The 18,121-nt window shown below is 36.3% G+C and overlaps 1 protein-coding gene across 2 annotated transcripts; it reads right to left on the reverse strand.

The window, feature by feature from the left end:
• Nucleotides 1-1,853: 1,853 nt before the first annotated feature.
• On the reverse strand, nucleotides 1,854-15,299 carry LOC131947289 (poly [ADP-ribose] polymerase 2). 2 transcript variants are annotated; one of them, XM_059308460.1, is made up of 20 exons: nucleotides 15,214-15,299; nucleotides 14,766-14,833; nucleotides 14,372-14,547; nucleotides 13,859-13,982; nucleotides 13,424-13,633; nucleotides 13,102-13,177; nucleotides 12,857-13,020; nucleotides 10,495-10,610; nucleotides 6,878-7,050; nucleotides 6,358-6,454; nucleotides 6,145-6,234; nucleotides 5,527-5,611; nucleotides 5,235-5,373; nucleotides 4,858-4,921; nucleotides 3,701-3,832; nucleotides 3,353-3,477; nucleotides 3,162-3,261; nucleotides 2,628-2,726; nucleotides 2,373-2,497; nucleotides 1,854-2,151 (listed from the first exon to the last, which is right to left on the reverse strand). In XM_059308460.1, exons 2-20 carry the CDS (start codon nucleotides 14,785-14,787, stop codon nucleotides 1,995-1,997), a joined length of 2,274 nt encoding a protein of 757 aa, XP_059164443.1. In that variant the 5' UTR covers nucleotides 14,788-14,833; nucleotides 15,214-15,299; the 3' UTR covers nucleotides 1,854-1,994. The 2 variants fall into 2 exon arrangements, with proteins under 2 accessions (XP_059164443.1, XP_059164442.1); XM_059308459.1 differs by having other exon boundaries at nucleotides 12,857-13,177.
• Nucleotides 15,300-18,121: the final 2,822 nt, after the last annotated feature.

The raw sequence follows: 18,121 nt of genomic DNA on the forward strand, positions 1-18,121 counted from the left end.
GGTTGTTAAAGGCGGCCTTAGTGACACAAATCGGGTTGTCACACGGCCTTGTGTGGGCTACATCTAGCTAAGTGGTGGGAACATGATCCACTTTCATTTTCACCAGTTCCGTTTCTAAAGGAAGTGGTTGCTAAGGACAACAATTAAACAGCAAAAAGATGGCTGATAAATATAAAAAAATTCAGGTGCAGCATTTCGACAGTTCCCTTGTGGCGTGGTGGGGTAGGGACTGTACAGGGAACACCGTCTAAAGGGGTGACACCAAAATAAAAATTGTACCTTTTTAATCAGACATCTGCTAACTAAAGTCGTTTAAACAGCTCAAATGAGCCGTGACACCAGCTGCCTATGTTTAATAGACATAGAAAAGGTCGCGAGGTGGTGACTATCAGTGTTGCACCACCAGGTGTCACCCCACCTAGTGACGCCGCTGTTCACTGTTTCTCTTGTGGTCATTAGCTCTGTCAGGATTCTCCTCACTCATTGTCATAAAGGTCAGTCATGTATGGTCAGGTCATAAGATTGTAAAAACGTCTTACTTCTTCACCACTGACATTTTCTTTTACATGCCTTGGTGCTATATCTGGATATTTATGCAAGTGTGCTATATTTAGATTAGTTGCAAGTGTGCTATATGTGGATATTTATGCAAGTGTGCTATATATGGACACCACCATGACGCAAACCAGCTATCTAACTCTCCTCCTGCCTCTCCCTCGCTCTCCAGGCATACGCAACAGACCATATCGCTATCACCTCCGCCCCTACCAGTCTGGTGAGCTGTGGTTCACGCCGAATGTTTACAATCGTAGATCCGGGTCAAATTAGTGACGGCTATTAGGGGAGATAATTTAGTTTTTAAACGATTTGAAACTAAAGGGATGTAACAAGTTCTGCTTGACCTTTTCATCGTCTGTAAACTGTCCTCACGGACGTCTACTTTCACGGGGGCGGGGGAAAGGGATGACAGTGTTGAAATGTCGAATTCACAAAGTATGAAATACTGAAAAGTAGAAAAGTAAACAACTAAATTGCGGTGTATGCTACGCTGCGGGTCGGCTAGTGTGCTATATTTAGGTATTGATGCAAGTGTGCTATATCTGGATATTGATGCAGGTGTGCTATATTTAGATTAGTGGCAAGTGTGCTATATCTTGATATTGATGCAAGTGTGCTATATCTTGATATTGATGCAAGTGTGCTATATCTGGATACTGATGCAAGTGTGCTATATCTAAATATGATGCAAGTTTCCTATATCTGAATATGATGCAAGTTTCCTATATCTGAATATGATGCAAGGTTCCTATATCTGGATGTTGATCTGTACAGATATATGGACGTTGTTTCCTAAGATGTGATGACCTTGACTTCTAAGATCTGGTCTGAAAACTTGCCGTAACAGAGCAATTCCACAGGGCCTAGCTATAAGATTTTTGTTTACATTTGACAGGGCCTAGCTATAAGATTTTTGTTAACATTTGACAGGGCCTAGCTACAAGATTTTTGTTTACATTTGACAGGGCCTAGCTACAAGATTTTTGTTTACATTTGACAGGGCCTAGCTACAAGATTTTTGTTTACATTTGACAGGGCCTAGCTACAAGATTTTTGTTTACATTTGACAGGGCCTAGCTACAAGATTTTTGTTTACATTTGACAGGGCCTAGCTATAAGATTTTTGTTTACATTTGACAGGGCCTAGCTACAAGATTTTTGTTTACAGTTTGTTACCTGAATCTGACCACAAAAAACTTCTATCTGACCAACCAATGAACATCAAGTATCAGGAGACAAAAAACTGCAACAACAAAACTATAAAGAGACAACAAAACTACTTTATTCTACTTTTTTTTATTTTGTAACAGTAAAGATCTTGACATAAATTGCTTCTACATGAACTAGGCTTATTTTACTCAGTGACTCACATAAAAAAGTTTTAAGAGGAAACATTTACTTTCAAATATGTTCATGAAAACTTTGACTGAAAGCAATTACTTAAAATTGAATTTAACCTTCACTAAATATTTCATTCTAATCTGCCTGGTGTCATAGACGATAAATTCATTGTAGTTGAGGACAAAATTTTTAGAGCTGGGTGGAGGCATGGACACCCCTTTCCCTATGGGCACAACCACGTCATCGCCTGGCCTGGGGACAAAACACAACGGATGCTTCAAGTTCTTGACTACAATAAAAAAACTACAGCATATTTTCATGCGGAACTAAGCTTATTTTTCTCTTGTCAAGTTAGTTATTGAGAGGTTGTTAAAGACAGTAACCAAGGAGACCGTTTTTATTTAGAAAGCCATCAAACAGACAAAACAATACTAAACAAATCTTTTGAGTAAATGAGTTCCACACCAACTTACAGTTTGACGTGAGCTTTAGGATCAGGGGCGATCATGCCCACCCCCTTGACACTGTGTTTGCCCTTGGGTAAGGACGCTGCGCTGTAATCTGCTGCAAACTTTTCATTGACCTCGCCTAATGACACCTTCAATAACACGCAAGTACAATCAATAAGGGGTTGGGGGGAAGGGGGGGGAACAAGAAAATAAAGTTATCCACTACATAGTAAAGAGTGAATAACTAGAAATCTGTAAACAATAAATTTTGTTCCTTACATCACACAGCAGCAAGAGTCCTGTGTTCTTTTGTTTGGAGGCGAAGCAGTAGTTGGCACTTTTACTTGACATGTCAGCAAAGTAAACACCTTTCCCAAACTGAAGGATGGCATAAGGACACTTAGGCACAGGAAGCATCACACACATACATCACACAAACAGTGTCACGCACATCTCACACAACTAGTGTCACACATGTCTCACACAACTAGTGTCACACATCACACAACTAGTGTCACACACACATCACACAACTAGTCTCACACATCACACAACTAGAGTCACACATCACACATTTCACACAACTAGTGTCACACATCACACAACTAGTCACACACATCTCACACAACTAGTGTCACACATGTCTCACACAATTAGTGTTACACACATCACACAACTAGTGTTACACACATCACACAACTAGTGTCACACACATATCACACAACTAGTGTCACACACATATCACACAACTGGTGTCACACACATCTCACATCTAGCACCAGAAGGGAACCTTGACACCAAGACATGACTCACCATGTAACCTGTCACTGGCGCCTCAGGTGGTGCTATCCGTAGTCCCTGACTTAAAATACCTGCCCAGTTGGTCAGTCTTGACCCATGCCACAACAACATTCTATTAAAAAAAAACAGTGTTTATGTACGTAAGCAGCCAAGTACAAGATGCTATATACCACAATCAAACAACTGTGTGTACTGTGCCTCACCTGTTGCCATAGTCTGTGTACCTGTCACTCTCACCTTCCTTGTCACACCTGTATACGTCCAGCAGCTCCATGCTGTACTGGTTGTGTGTGTTTGCGTGGGTCAGTAGCAGGTAGTCCTTCACCAGCTGGTTCATGGAGGGAATAGACTTATTGCACAGGAGAACTACTGTTACACTTCACTTACAGGAGAACTACTCTTTAACTTAACATACAGAACTACTGTTTAACTTAACATACAGGAGAACTACTGTTAAACTCATCACACACATACTTGTGAATTACTTTAAACTCATCACACACATACTCATGTCTTACCTTAAACTCATCACACACCTACTCATGTCTTACCTTAAACTCATCAGATGTGTGATCCAAGGGGTCTAGAACACAGTGCAGCTGGTGGTAATGTCTGTCCACTGGGTTCTCTGACATGTCCCCACCTTTCAGCATCTTAATGGCGATCTGGATGTCTTCCAGGGCCTGTTGGTTCAAACATGACAACACTTGCCTCGTTTTATCAAACTTTTTTTTGTTGGTTTAACCATGACAAAACTCAACACTTGTCTTGTTTTATCAAACTTTTTTTTGTTGGTTTAACCATGACAAAACTCAACACTTGTCTCAATTTTTGTACTTCAAGTATAGATTCTACATATTCATTTAACAAAATTATTTAACAATAAAATAAAAACTGTCTCTTTCTTTAATAAAAAAAAATGTTTAAACAACTGTTATAGTATTGTATTTGTAAACTGAAATGGGTTGATTGATTGGGGCTTTAACAACAGCAGCACAAGGGCAGGGAGACAACTGAGTGTCTGAAGAGAACTATCATTAGAAAACGTGTATAGGCTTGTGAATGGTATTATAGTTCTAGAACATTTAAAAACTGTTTGATACTAGGGGCAATTATCAAATAAAATTGGTAGCCTAAAGATATATTTTTTAAACAGCCTATTTTAATCAAAGGCTGCTATGCTCCTATACTAACATTACTCATTTGTTATCTGCTGTGTTGATAATTTTCCCAGATAAAACAAATAGTGGGGAGCAGGACATTACCCCCCCCCCATACCAACATTACCCCCAAGTCAATTACCCTTCTCTATATTACATCATCCAAAAACTTGATTAGGACATTACTCCACTGTCAATTTTAAATTAATCCTAAACCTAATCCTAACACTTTACCTAACCCTAGCTGCAAGATAATATTAGGATTACGGTTAATATTAGTTTAAGTTGAGGGTTTGGGCTAAGTTGCCCTAACACTTAGATCTAGCTATTCTAGAGGAGAGGGGGCAATATCCCATTCAATGCTGTAGATGGCCAGTTTCAAGACAAACTAAACAAGGCTCAGTTGGCTGTTGCCTCCTTCAAGTCATTATTTTCAGGAAAATTTCTTCAAGCTCTGGCACTAGTGAACTCAACAGGCTGAAGATATCATTTTTGTATCTCCAAATGAGGAGAACTGAACACAAAAAAAGCAACAAAAGACAACAAACCTCAAGGAGTTCAATTTTCTGCTTCACCATCTGAGGTGTGGAAATTAATGGCAGGGCTTTCATTCTGGGAGACAAAATTTGTGAGTTCAATTATTTTCTAAATTGTACAAAATGTATGACTTTTTAATAGGCTAAGCTGGTTACTTAAGACTGAAGTACAAACTCTCAACCTAACATCAATTTAAATCTCCATACAGCAGAGATTAGTTTATCAAAAACAGCTCAAAAACTTTTAAAATCATTTAAATGTGGACTGAAAACTATTAAACACAGGCCGACTATCATAACTGTACTGACCAGTCCCAAGGGAATGTTAGACTGGAAGGTTGACAATATTTAGATAATGGCTGCTAAACCCATTTATAAATAGTGTGTACCCCTGCACATGAGGAATTTTTGTGTAGAAAACGTTGCAAGCATCTGCCAGGTTTCTGCCCAAGTCTTTCTTCTTTATCAACTCTTCAATATCTTTGAGTGCTGAGTAGCCGGCTTTGATTTGGTCTTTTGTCAACCTGCCTGGAGAGGTTTGTAAACAGACAGATTAAAAACTAACAGATTACATTAAGTGGAGAGAAAGAAAAAAATGTGTAAAGCTGATAAAATGACTGGCTGTTCTGTAAAGCTGGCAACAATACAGATGTTTGAAGTAAAGCTGATGATACCACTTACCTAATGGAGCTTTTTTGGCATCGTAACTCATTTCAATCATAGCATCCTCCATAGATTTAACATCACAGATCAAATTAATCAGGTCCTGTGGAATAAATGGGTGCCTTTATTCACAAATTCTGTCATTTGAATGAGTGGAATAAAATAATCTAAAGGAAAATTCCTTTTTTATTTATATTTGTCAAGTTTTGTAACATCATCTGAATGTTTTGGTCAAGTTTTGTATCATCACCTGAATGTTTTGGTCAAGTTTTGTAACATCATCTGAATGTTTTGGTCAAGTTTTGTAACATCACCTAAATTATTTCATCAAGTTTTGTAACATCATCTGAATGTTTTGGTCGTTTTTGTAACATAATCTGAATGTTTTGGTCAAGTTTTTGTAACATCACCAAAATTATTTCGTCAAGTTTTGTATCATCACCTGTATTTTTGGTCAAGTTTTGTATCATCACCTGTATTTTTGGTCAAGTTTTGTATCATCATCTGTATTTTTTGGTCAAGTTTTTGTATCATCACCTAAATTATTTCGTCAAGTTTTGTAACAACATCTGAATGTTTTTGGTAAAGTTTTTGTAACATCACCTAAATTAATTTCGTCAAGTTTTGAATCATCACCTGTATTTTTTTCTCAAGTTTTGAATCTGGAACTTTTTCTTTCTTGTCTTCAGACTTAACAGGAGCATCCACTTGGTCCTCTTCATCCTCCTGCCAAAAATTTAAGAGATTAATTTTTGCACAAGTTTCATCATTATCTGTCCCTCCCCCCTTTGAGTTCAACAAATCTATTAACAGATTTGACCCGTGTTTAAAGATAGAACCTTGCCCTACCTTCACAGAATAATCCATCATAAGCAACTCATATTTCCCAGGTATCTTGTAAAAGGAATCTTTGTTTGACCAGTCATTGCCTGTTTTATCATAAAACCTACAACAAAGATGTGTGATGGTAGAAATATAGGCCAAGATTAGTGATGGTAGAAATATAGGCCAAGATTAGTGATGGTAGAAATATAGGCCAAGATTAGTGATGGTAGAAATATTGGCCAAGATTAGTGATGGTAAAAATACTCAGCCAAAGATTATGATGGTAGAAATGTTCTTGCCTTTTAAAAAAACAGTATTGAATAAATTTTAATTTACCTACATTATACTTAACTTGTTGAATCTAAAACTGAGAGTTCATGTTGGTGAAATGTTTGGTCTGATGGGTTGGTTTTTTTAGAATGTACCACAGACATTGTAAATAATCCCACCACCACATGCCACTTAACAGAAATAAAACAATTATAGATGTGTATAACATTAAAATAAAAGTAGTGAAACTGATGTGGATATTGACTTATCTTACTTTTTAGTATAGACCTTTTTAGCCTGGTCAAGGTCTCCACCACAGCTGACCAGGTTTGTCTGTCCCTTGTAGCCGACCCTGCCCCACCTCTGCCAGACGTGGAATGTTTTGTTGCTGGTGTCCTCCAGAAGTTGGATGAGGTAGTATTTGTTGTTGTTGTTGGAAATGTTGGCCTGAATTACAGAAGGTAGTATTTGTTGTTGTTGTTGGAAATGTTGGCCTGAAGTACAAAAGTTGGATGAGGTAGTATTTGTTGTTGTTGTTGGAAATGTTAGCCTGAAGTACAGAAGTTGGATGAGGTAGTATTTGTTGTTGTTGTTGGAAATGTTGGCCTGAAGTACAGAAGTTGGATGAGGTAGTATTTGTTGTTGTTGTTGGAAATGTTGGCCTGAAGTACAAAAGTTGGATAAGGTAGTATTTGTTGTTGTTGTTGGAAATGTTGGCCTGAAGTACAAAAGTTGGATGAGGTAGTATTTGTTGTTGTTGTTGGAAATGTTGGCCTGAAGTACAGAAGTTGGATCAGGTAGTATTTGTTGTTGTTGTTGGAAATGTTAGCCTGAAGTACAGAAGTTGGATGAGGTAGTATTTGTTGTTGTTGTTGGAAATGTTGGCCTGAAGTACAAAAGTTGGATGAGGTAGTATTTGTTGTTGTTGTTGGAAATGTTGGCCTGAAGTACAGAAGTTGGATAAGGTAGTATTTGTTGTTGTTGTTGGAAATGTTGGCCTGAAGTACAAAAGTTGGATGAGGTAGTATTTGTTGTTGTTGTTGGAAATGTTGGCCTGAAGTACAGAAGTTGGATAAGGTAGTATTTGTTGTTGTTGTTGGAAATGTTGGCCTGAAGTACAGAAGTTGGATGAGGTAGTATTTGTTGTTGTTGTTGGAAATGTTGGCCTGAAGTACAGAAGTTGGATGAGGTAGTATTTGTTGTTGTTGTTGGAAATGTTGGCCTGAAGTACAAAAGTTGGATGAGGTAGTATTTGTTGTTGTTGTTGGAAATGTTAGCCTGAAGTACAGAAGTTGGATGAGGTAGTATTTGTTGTTGTTGTTGGAAATGTTGGCCTGAAGTACAGAAGTTGGATGAGGTAGTATTTGTTGTTGTTGTTGGAAATGTTGGCCTGAAGTACAAAAGTTGGATAAGGTAGTATTTGTTGTTGTTGTTGGAAATGTTGGCCTGAAGTACAAAAGTTGGATGAGGTAGTATTTGTTGTTGTTGTTGGAAATGTTGGCCTGAAGTACAGAAGTTGGATCAGGTAGTATTTGTTGTTGTTGTTGGAAATGTTAGCCTGAAGTACAGAAGTTGGATGAGGTAGTATTTGTTGTTGTTGTTGGAAATGTTGGCCTGAAGTACAAAAGTTGGATGAGGTAGTATTTGTTGTTGTTGTTGGAAATGTTGGCCTGAAGTACAGAAGTTGGATAAGGTAGTATTTGTTGTTGTTGTTGGAAATGTTGGCCTGAAGTACAAAAGTTGGATGAGGTAGTATTTGTTGTTGTTGTTGGAAATGTTGGCCTGAAGTACAGAAGTTGGATAAGGTAGTATTTGTTGTTGTTGTTGGAAATGTTGGCCTGAAGTACAGAAGTTGGATGAGGTAGTATTTGTTGTTGTTGTTGTTGGAAATGTTGGCCTGAAGTACAGAAGTTGGATGAGGTAGTATTTGTTGTTGTTGTTGGAAATGTTGGCCTGAAGTACAAAAGTTGGATGAGGTAGTATTTGTTGTTGTTGTTGGAAATGTTAGCCTGAAGTACAGAAGTTGGATGAGGTAGTATTTGTTGTTGTTGTTGGAAATGTTGGCCTGAAGTACAGAAGTTGGATGAGGTAGTATTTGTTGTTGTTGTTGGAAATGTTGGCCTGAAGTACAAAAGTTGGATAAGGTAGTATTTGTTGTTGTTGTTGGAAATGTTGGCCTGAAGTACAAAAGTTGGATGAGGTAGTATTTGTTGTTGTTGTTGGAAATGTTGGCCTGAAGTACAGAAGTTGGATCAGGTAGTATTTGTTGTTGTTGTTGGAAATGTTAGCCTGAAGTACAGAAGTTGGATGAGGTAGTATTTGTTGTTGTTGTTGGAAATGTTGGCCTGAAGTACAAAAGTTGGATGAGGTAGTATTTGTTGTTGTTGTTGGAAATGTTGGCCTGAAGTACAGAAGTTGGATAAGGTAGTATTTGTTGTTGTTGTTGGAAATGTTGGCCTGAAGTACAAAAGTTGGATGAGGTAGTATTTGTTGTTGTTGTTGGAAATGTTGGCCTGAAGCACAGAAGTTGGATAAGGTAGTATTTGTTGTTGTTGTTGGAAATGTTGGCCTGAAGTACAGAAGTTGGATGAGGTAGTATTTGTTGTTGTTGTTGGAAATGTTGGCCTGAAGTACAGAAGGTAGTATTTGTTGTTGTTGTTGGAAATGTTGGCCTGAAGTACAAAAGTTGGATGAGGTAGTATTTGTTGTTGTTGTTGGAAATGTTAGTCTGAAGTACAGAAGTTGGATAAGGTAGTATTTGTTGTTGTTGGAAATGTTGGCCTGAAGTACAGAAGTTGGATAAGGTAGTATTTGTTGTTGTTGGAAATGTTAGCCTGAAGTACAGAAGTTGGATGAGGTAGTATTTGTTGTTGTTGTTGGAAATGTTGGCCTGAAGTACAGAAGTTGGATGAGGTAGTATTTGTTGTTGTTGTTGGAAATGTTGGCCTGAAGTACAAAAGTTGGATGAGGTAGTATTTGTTGTTGTTGTTGGAAATGTTGGCCTGAAGTACAGAAGTTGGATAAGGTAGTATTTGTTGTTGTTGGAAATGTTAGCCTGAAGTACAGAAGTTGGATGAGGTAGTATTTGTTGTTGTTGTTGGAAATGTTGGCCTGAAGTACAGAAGTTGGATGAGGTAGTATTTGTTGTTGTTGTTGGAAATGTTGGCCTGAAGTACAAAAGTTGGATGAGGTAGTATTTGTTGTTGTTGTTGGAAATGTTAGCCTGAAGTACAGAAGTTGGATGAGGTAGTATTTGTTGTTGTTGTTGGAAATGTTGGCCTGAAGTACAGAAGTTGGATGAGGTAGTATTTGTTGTTGTTGTTGGAAATGTTAGCCTGAAGTACAGAAGTTGGATGAGGTAGTATTTGTTGTTGTTGTTGGAAATGTTAGCCTGAAGTACAAAAGTTGGATAAGGTAGTATTTGTTGTTGTTGTTGGAAATGTTAGTCTGAAGTACAGAAGTTGGATGAGGTAGTATTTGTTGTTGTTGTTGGAAATGTTGGCCAAAGGTAAATATTAAGCCAACTATTCACTGATTGTATTGTAATTTAGATCCTTAACGCAGTAGAGCGTAAAACTAAAAACCCAAAAGTGTCAAGATTGGATCCTGGGTTAGATTCCGTATGATCTCCCTGAGTTCATCCAGCTATGATGAGTACATGACTTGTGTTTTAGACAATAAAGGCATCTGGGTATAGTGCAAGCCACACTACCTATACATATGCTGAGGCCTCTGAAACTGGGCTTAGAATCACTTTTACACTGTAAGGTTATAAACACCTCAAACTAATCTACAAAGTGTTTCCCATTAGTAAGTGCTGTAATTATCTAACTGCACATCAAGAGAGGGGTGGGGGGTTACACATGAAAATCCAGTTTTTAAAGATTTTACCTGGTTGAGCATGCAGTTCCACACAATATTCCCAGCCTCATGCACACACGTTTTGCTGGCTATAGGGCACACATCATCCACGGGAACGCTGCCTTTTTTTACAACCACTGTCTTCACTGAAATAAACAATTCAATGGATTGGCATTAAGGGCATGGGCGGGTGATGAGTACCAACTTCCTTATTTCCGAGTCTAAAGATGTAATACTTGGCTAATAGTTATAACTCAAAGAGTTAAGCATAAAAATATTTTTTTTAATTTTTTAAATCTTCCGTTGCCATGGTGACGGCGGCCATATTGGATTTTATTGACGATTTTTAAATGGAAATAACTCAAAAATGGTTTGTTCAAATTTCATGAAAACTTAATATAGTCTGCAGACACATGTGTTTAAGACTTCTGATAGATTACATTTTCAAAAAAGAAAATAGTTTTTTTTTTACTTTTTTTTTAAAAACATTGCTGTAAAAATTTCATTATTTCGTCCAATTTTTTCACTATTTCAACAACAAAATTTTTTTTTTTACAAAAATTCCAAAAGTGTTCTATCAGTTTTCTTTGAACATATATAAAGAGTAACTGGAGCAAATTTAGTTCAGTTCTGATAATTATTAACAAAGTTATTTCAACAATTGTACAAAAAAACATCAAACTGAGAAAAACGCAAAAAACTAACAAAAAGTTGCAAAAAATGAACATTTATCGCTGTATGTCACTAAAATCGACCACATTTATAGCCTGAAGTATGGTGCTGCTGAATATATTCCTTCTGAGCTTGTTCGGCTGTTAGTTTTCCTTTTTTCTGGCGCTGTTTGTTTTACCGAGAGTTGTAGTAAAGCTGTTGTCATGGCGTCTTTTTTCGCGTCTTCACTGGGTCCTCGACTATGGTTTCCTTCTTTTGACAGCAATGCCATAGCATGCCTGGGCCCAAAATTGAATTATGCTATCACAGAAACAGCAGTATATTTTGCATGGTCTCATGTCTAAAGCCAATTATGATAAGACGTCTTTGTTTATTGTGAAAGGCCTTGTTCTGGATTCTTTTGCAGTTGTATACTTACGGTTTACAACATTTTTATTACTGCCACACCATGCTTGAAGCAAACCCTTTACATTGTTTTCATCAATAGTAGCCACTACATCACAGTGTGCGAGGAGATGTATTGATAACATCAAGAAGCAAATCACAGTCGACAATAATTCTGCATGGCTGTGGTTTACAATTAGTACTACTAGTACTAGATGTAACAGTGCTTTCTTCTGTCTGTAAAAACTGTGTCTTACATTGCGGCAGTTTCTTAGTAAATGTGCATATTACATCTGCACAAGTGCTTGTCTGAATAGTGCTAGATTTAGTAGAGGTAGCTGCAATCAGTTACATTCGGACGAGCCCTAGCTTTAGTAAATTAGTTAGATGTGTGTATCTATTTTTAGCGAGTATTTTGTTCTACGCATTATCGAAAGAGAAACAAATTAAATCGTCTCCCTGCTTATGATAATTCACACAAACTAATCTAAACTGTTAATAGTATATTTAATTGAAATAATTATATGTTAAAATAATGTAAGTATTTTACAGAAGCTTAGAGAAACAAAACTAGATCAAACTTAGCAACGCGCTGAAACTAAGGGAATGTTTACTCCCGAAGCGAAACGACCAATCGCTAACTAGCTTCCGCCGTCGTATGCCAATGAAAAAATTGAGGTCAAAAATTTGCATACCGGAAAAACCCGACTGAGTAAAATAAACAACTTTATGACGTAGAAAAATAATCACATTAAAATATGTATTTTGATTGGTCATTTAATTTTAGAACAAATAAAGAAAGGAGGTCACGGCCTTTCCATTGATATGAAACACATTAGGTTTCCGCGAAGCCTAATAGTACTTTTCTAGGTCGGAAAATTGCTATTTTTACCAAAAAATTAAACAAAAGACCATGTACACACTACATTGAACCCGGTTTTTCATAATTAAATACTGTTTTTAGGGTCATAACAATGTCATTTTTAGATTCAACGATGGTTATTCTGTATAGATCAAGTAAAAGTGGGAAATCAATGATTTAGTGGATTTATGACGAAAAGTACACCCGCCCAATCCCTTAAATAGCAAAGATAATATTCAGGACAGATGCATTAAACAGTTGGTGATTGGTACAAAAACAACACTAAACAGTTGTAGATTGGTACAAAAACAACATTAATCAGTTGGAGATTGATACAAAAACAACACTAATCAGTTGGAGATTGGTACAAAAACAACATTAAACAATTGGAGATTGGTACAAAAACAATACTAATCAGTATGATATTGGTACAAAAACAACACTAATCAGTTGGAGATTGGTACAAAAACAAACCTGAAGATGTGGAAGGGGCTGGCTCACTTTTTCCTGACTTTTGAGAACTCTTGCTTTTACCTCCACTTTTTGGCTTTGGCTTTACTTCCTCTTCTTCATCGCTTTTTCCCGACTTTCGAGAACTCTTGCTTTTACCTCCACTTTTTGGCTTTGGCTTTACTTCCTCTTCTTCATCGCTTTTTCCCGACTTTCGAGAACTCTTGCTTTTACCTCCACTTTTTGGCTTTGGCTTTACTTCCTCTTCTTCTTCTTCCTTTACTGGTGCACTATCACATTTGGATTCATCCTCTTCATCACTATAATCAGGAGGGATGTCACTGTCTATACAGAAATACATTGGCTGATTGTTAAACTTAGTTAAACATGTGCACAGTTAGAAATGTATCACATTTTTTATGTTATTTCTTAACGTTACACAAAAAAAAGTAAAAAATATTTTTTTAAATAGCATCTGTATAAACTACACATACTTTTTTTAGACACAAGAAAAACTCTAAAAACAAATTATAACATGAAGTATTTTGGTGAATATTTCAATGAATGTCATTTACAATCTCCAATGAATACCTGCTACACTTCTTTTTATATCATTGGTGACCTTTGATTTTTTAATGTACTCTGTGTTTCTCTTTAAATCAACTTCCAATATGGCTGTTCCTCTCTTCAATTCAACACTGTCTTGACCACCCAGAAAAGCTTTCTCCAAACTAATGCTCAGTGATACTGGATAAAACCTCCAGTTGTTTGACTCATCTTCCCACTGCCAGACCACAAATTCTGTAACAACAAGCAGTCAAATGGGAGATAATTTTTACTTGTACACTTTACAGTAGCCTCCCTTTAAGGAATTTTTTTTTTTAAAGTCTCCATCCACATTAAAACCTTTAGTTTATACAATAGAGAATAAGTGAAATGTGGGGGAGGGGGGGAATAGATGTTGTAGAAAAGTATTGAGTAATTAATATTTTAAAAGCCCAAAAAAAAGATTAAGCTGGTACAAACCATTTTTAGTGTTATCTTTTAAAGCTATCCGAATTGGCCTCTCATATCCAGAGCTTTTATTTTTCTGTACCATTTTGTCAAACATGACCAATAGTTTGGTGCCATTTTCAAGTTCCAGTGAGCTCTACAATTAGATAAGAAATCACTTATAATATAAATAATCTATAATGCTGGACGAGACTGAATGTAAATAAAGCAAAATGTGTAGGCAACTATACAGCAGTCTATATTGCCTCCATTCAAATATGGCCACTTAACTCCTCTCAAGTTATCAGGTCTAAATATGCATCTTCATTCCCATGTCAGAAGCATTAAATGCAATCAAATGTTATTTAAATTAAAACAAATAATGTTTTTCTCCATAAATAGTGTCTTAAAGGCCTACTTTTATGCCCAATTTCAAATTCCAAGTTGGAAAATCATTCATGTTTTTTTTTTGAGTGGGTGGCTTATCAAGGTTCTCACATTTTATTAACAGTCCCATTAAACATATTTTTAAATAACTAAACAAACCTGCTTCCTCCCAAAGTTGAAGGCGTTAACTAGGGTCCGGTTTAGGTTTTTGCTGTAACGCACCCACACAGCCTTGTCACCTTCCCATTCAAACCGCACTTCTAGGCCATCTATTTGTGGGGGTTCAAGTTTCACAAGCTTTTCAACTGGTGCTTGGCTGTCCCCTTCATCTGAAACTGGTTAGAAAATTTTGTACATGTTAAAAAGTGTTATTACAACGTGATTAGTACTAGATCTAATATTTCTCAAGGCTATCTCAAAACTCTCTATTTGGTATTTATCTGAATCAATACAGTCCTATTGATAAAGATAAATACTAAATTGTATATGTCTAATAGTGACTTGAGTAAAGAAAGACTAGAGTAAAAGCCAAAGGGCGAAAGGCTAGGCCTACCTGCTTTTCTTCTTTTTACCATTTCTTGTTATTTCTTCTTTTACAGCCTAACTTGATTCTACTATTTACTGTTTAAATTTATTTATTTCAATTTTATTTAATAATTTTGGCCTAATAAAATAAATAAATCACTAAATGAAAATGACGTAGGTAAATTTACTGTATACTACTAGATCAAGCACTAGATACAGAATACAAATACTATTTGAGTATTTAACTTTAAGGCCTATTAAAATTTATTTTAATATTAGTCTACTATAACTACTAGACTAGGCCTACCTCTACTATCCTATACTCTAGTGCTAGTCTAGTCTACCTACTAATGACTGATAATTGATTGTATACTAAATAGTCTAAGTCTCTCTCTAGTGCAAGCAAGAGTATGAGTAGAGTCGGCTAGATCTAGTTTATCTTGTCTATTTAATAAATAGTATTTATTAACTTTTACTTTAGGACTCTATCTACAGTACAGCAATATCTACTAATATCTAGATCTAGAAATCTAGATATCTTCTATGTTGAGCTTCAAATGCGTCTACGCAAGTTTTGTTTATTTTCGGCGCCTTAGTAAAGTTTAAATTTAGCCAGCCTTATGATTCCGCGAAGCAATATTCTAGCCTCCTATCGCTTTGCGTTCACGCAGCGGAACTCCCTATTTGATTTCAATGTGTTTCATTTAGATCTATTTTCTTTTTTTTTGTGAATTATTACATAAAAGCTTGTTATTAAAATGTTTTTATGCATTTTTTTCAGTACTTTAATTTTCTTTTTAAATAGCGTGCCCGTCCCACGCGTTGCCGCGGGGCGCCGGCGGCTGCGTCTGTTGCAGTTTTACCGCTGTACATAGTTTCTTCCAGGCATCTCTTCCAGCCGCCCCACCCCCAAGAAAGTCTACCCACCCAGCCCCCATCCCCACACGAAATAGAATATATATATATATATATATATATATATATATATATATATATATATATATATATATATATATATATATATATATATATATAGCAGCCAAACCGTGACAAAAAATGTGCCCTACCGGGTGCCGCCAATAAGAATTTATTTTTTCGCAGTAACCTTTTCACAGTAGGGACGACAGGTAAACCTAACCTAACCTTTTCAAGAGTGTTCTCATCATCAACTCCCCACACACAAAAAAAAAGTTTTAATAACAAGCATTTATGTAAGGAGAAAATAATTTTCTTTAAATATATAATAATACACTACAATTTAAATAACTATAAAAAAAAGCGTGGGTCTCTTCCTAAATATTAGTAAAGGTATCCAATAGATAATATAGTAATTATTGAGACCCGCGCTTTTCTTTATAGTTATTTAAATTAGTGTATTAGTATATAGGAACTGACACGCGCCGTATGCATACGCCGCTATTTAGTTGTTTTATTCATAATTTGTGGATTCAACACTACCAATGCTGTGACTGAAAATATTTTGCTTTAAAACACTATCGGTTGCTCGAGAAGGACGATTTTCCTCACCCTCCCTCCCTCATAAAAAACGTTTAATAACAAGCTTATATGTAATGATGCACTAAAAAGTAGAAAATAAATAATTTTCTTTAAATATATATATATATATATATATATATATATATATATATATATATATATATATATATATATATATATATAATTCTCTTCATGGGGACCTTGCGAGACACCACGTAAACGCACGTCGTAACTCCCCCGCTCTCTAGGCTACCACCCCCACCAGTCCGGTGAGCATACGCCGCTATTTAGTTGTTCTATTTTCTACTTTTCAGTAATTCATAATTTGTGAATTTGATACTACCAATGCTGTCACTGAAAATATTTGCTTTAAAACACTATCAGTAGCTCGTTAAGGACAGTACCCCCCCCCCCTACCCCCTCGAAAGCAGCCTCCTCTTAGTCACCTCCCCTAAGTTTAAAAAATAAAATAGTCTAAAACCAAACTATCTGCCCCTAATAGCCGTCACTACGATTGTAAACATTTGACGTGTACCACAGCTCACCAGACCGGTGGGGGTGATAGCAATATGCCTAGAGAGAAAGATAGAGGGCTGCTAGGCGAGCTTACGTCTTGGTGGTGTCCCCATGAAGAGAATTATATATATAGAAGTTTTCCTGTTGACCTGTGTGACGGTGTACGAGAGGGGGGGTGTCAGAAAGTGTCACGACCCATTCTTACAATTTCAAAAGTATTTTCTTTTCTTACATGCCTCAGACGTGTAACATTGGTATCGTATAATTATTGTTTGTCCCTAGTCTTCCGATATTTCGGATATTGCATTACTTTTTTCATCATTCGACTTTTGAGGACTACGTAGATTTACATTTCTTTCACTCTAAGTATGAGCTCCATTTCTGAAAATAAAGGTTCAGTCGAGAGAGCTGGGTATGAATACCCGGAGAGGGGGGGGGGGGGGGTAAATCAGAGGGCGCCTATTATGGATGCTGCTAGTTTGATTAAAATGGTGGGGATACAATTTTTCCTGATATCGGAAGGGTGTACATGATATGAAGTATGACTGCTCAAAATAAGAGGGTTAAACATGAAGGAAAACATATCCTTTCATTCTGATATGTCTACATCTAATCTATCTACCCATCTACTCTTTATTCTTTTTTTTACATTAATTCTTTTAAAGCACACAATAAGTCATAAAAAAATATGGAGGCCTACATAGGCACAATATCATATGCAAAAAGTTTAAACAAATAGTTCACATCACAAAATGGCAAGAAAGGACGACTTTTTTTGTAGATTGTCATAAATGATAAGTTTATGATGAGCTAAGTGAATATTTCAGAAAAAAATTGCAACTTAAAAAAATCAACTGTAGTTTTGAGTGAGACGTCATTTCAGGTGAGTATCTGCTTTTACTAGGGATAATCTGTGATTTGGAGAATCGGCTTTAATATCGATGGGGAGGATGAATGTAAAAATTGTTTTTAAAACATAAGTGTGACGTCTTTTATGGAGGACCCCAAAGATTGCCTAAAAGTAAATCATAGGGTGAGAAAGGAATAAATATTGTGCGTAATAGCTAACTTTAAGGGATATAATTTTTGCATTTAGTTTTATTACTTCCCTTTACCAAATCTGTGGATAGGTAGCTCACATTTGTTACCAGCACTCTAATAAATATCTAATTGCATTGATGTAGGCCTACTAAATAGTATAGAAATTAAATATTACATTAATCTAGCGGAAATTAGCTGCCCTGAACTTTCTTGCATATTCTTACATTATTTTAACAGTAAGTTACTGTAATCGGCCAATAAAAATGTAAGAAATTTGTGATAAAAACATTCAGATTTTTTTCCAGATAACACATAAAGGCGAAAAGTTAT

Source organism: Physella acuta, unplaced genomic scaffold (assembly GCF_028476545.2).
Source record: "Physella acuta isolate Inbredline_101_S28 unplaced genomic scaffold, ASM2847654v3 ptg000591l, whole genome shotgun sequence".
NCBI lineage: Eukaryota > Metazoa > Mollusca > Gastropoda > Physidae > Physella > Physella acuta.

Coding starts and splice junctions, on each gene's coding strand:
- LOC131947289 (XM_059308459.1), bottom strand. CDS start 14,787: ATGGTAAAAAGAAGAAAAGCAG. Junction 7,051..10,494: donor GGAACTGCATGCTCAACCAG/GTAAAATCTTTA, acceptor TCTGTAATTCAG/GCCAACATTTCCAACAACAA. Junction 6,455..6,877: donor AAAAAGGTCTATACTAAAAA/GTAAGATAAGTC, acceptor TCTTTGTTGTAG/GTTTTATGATAAAACAGGCA.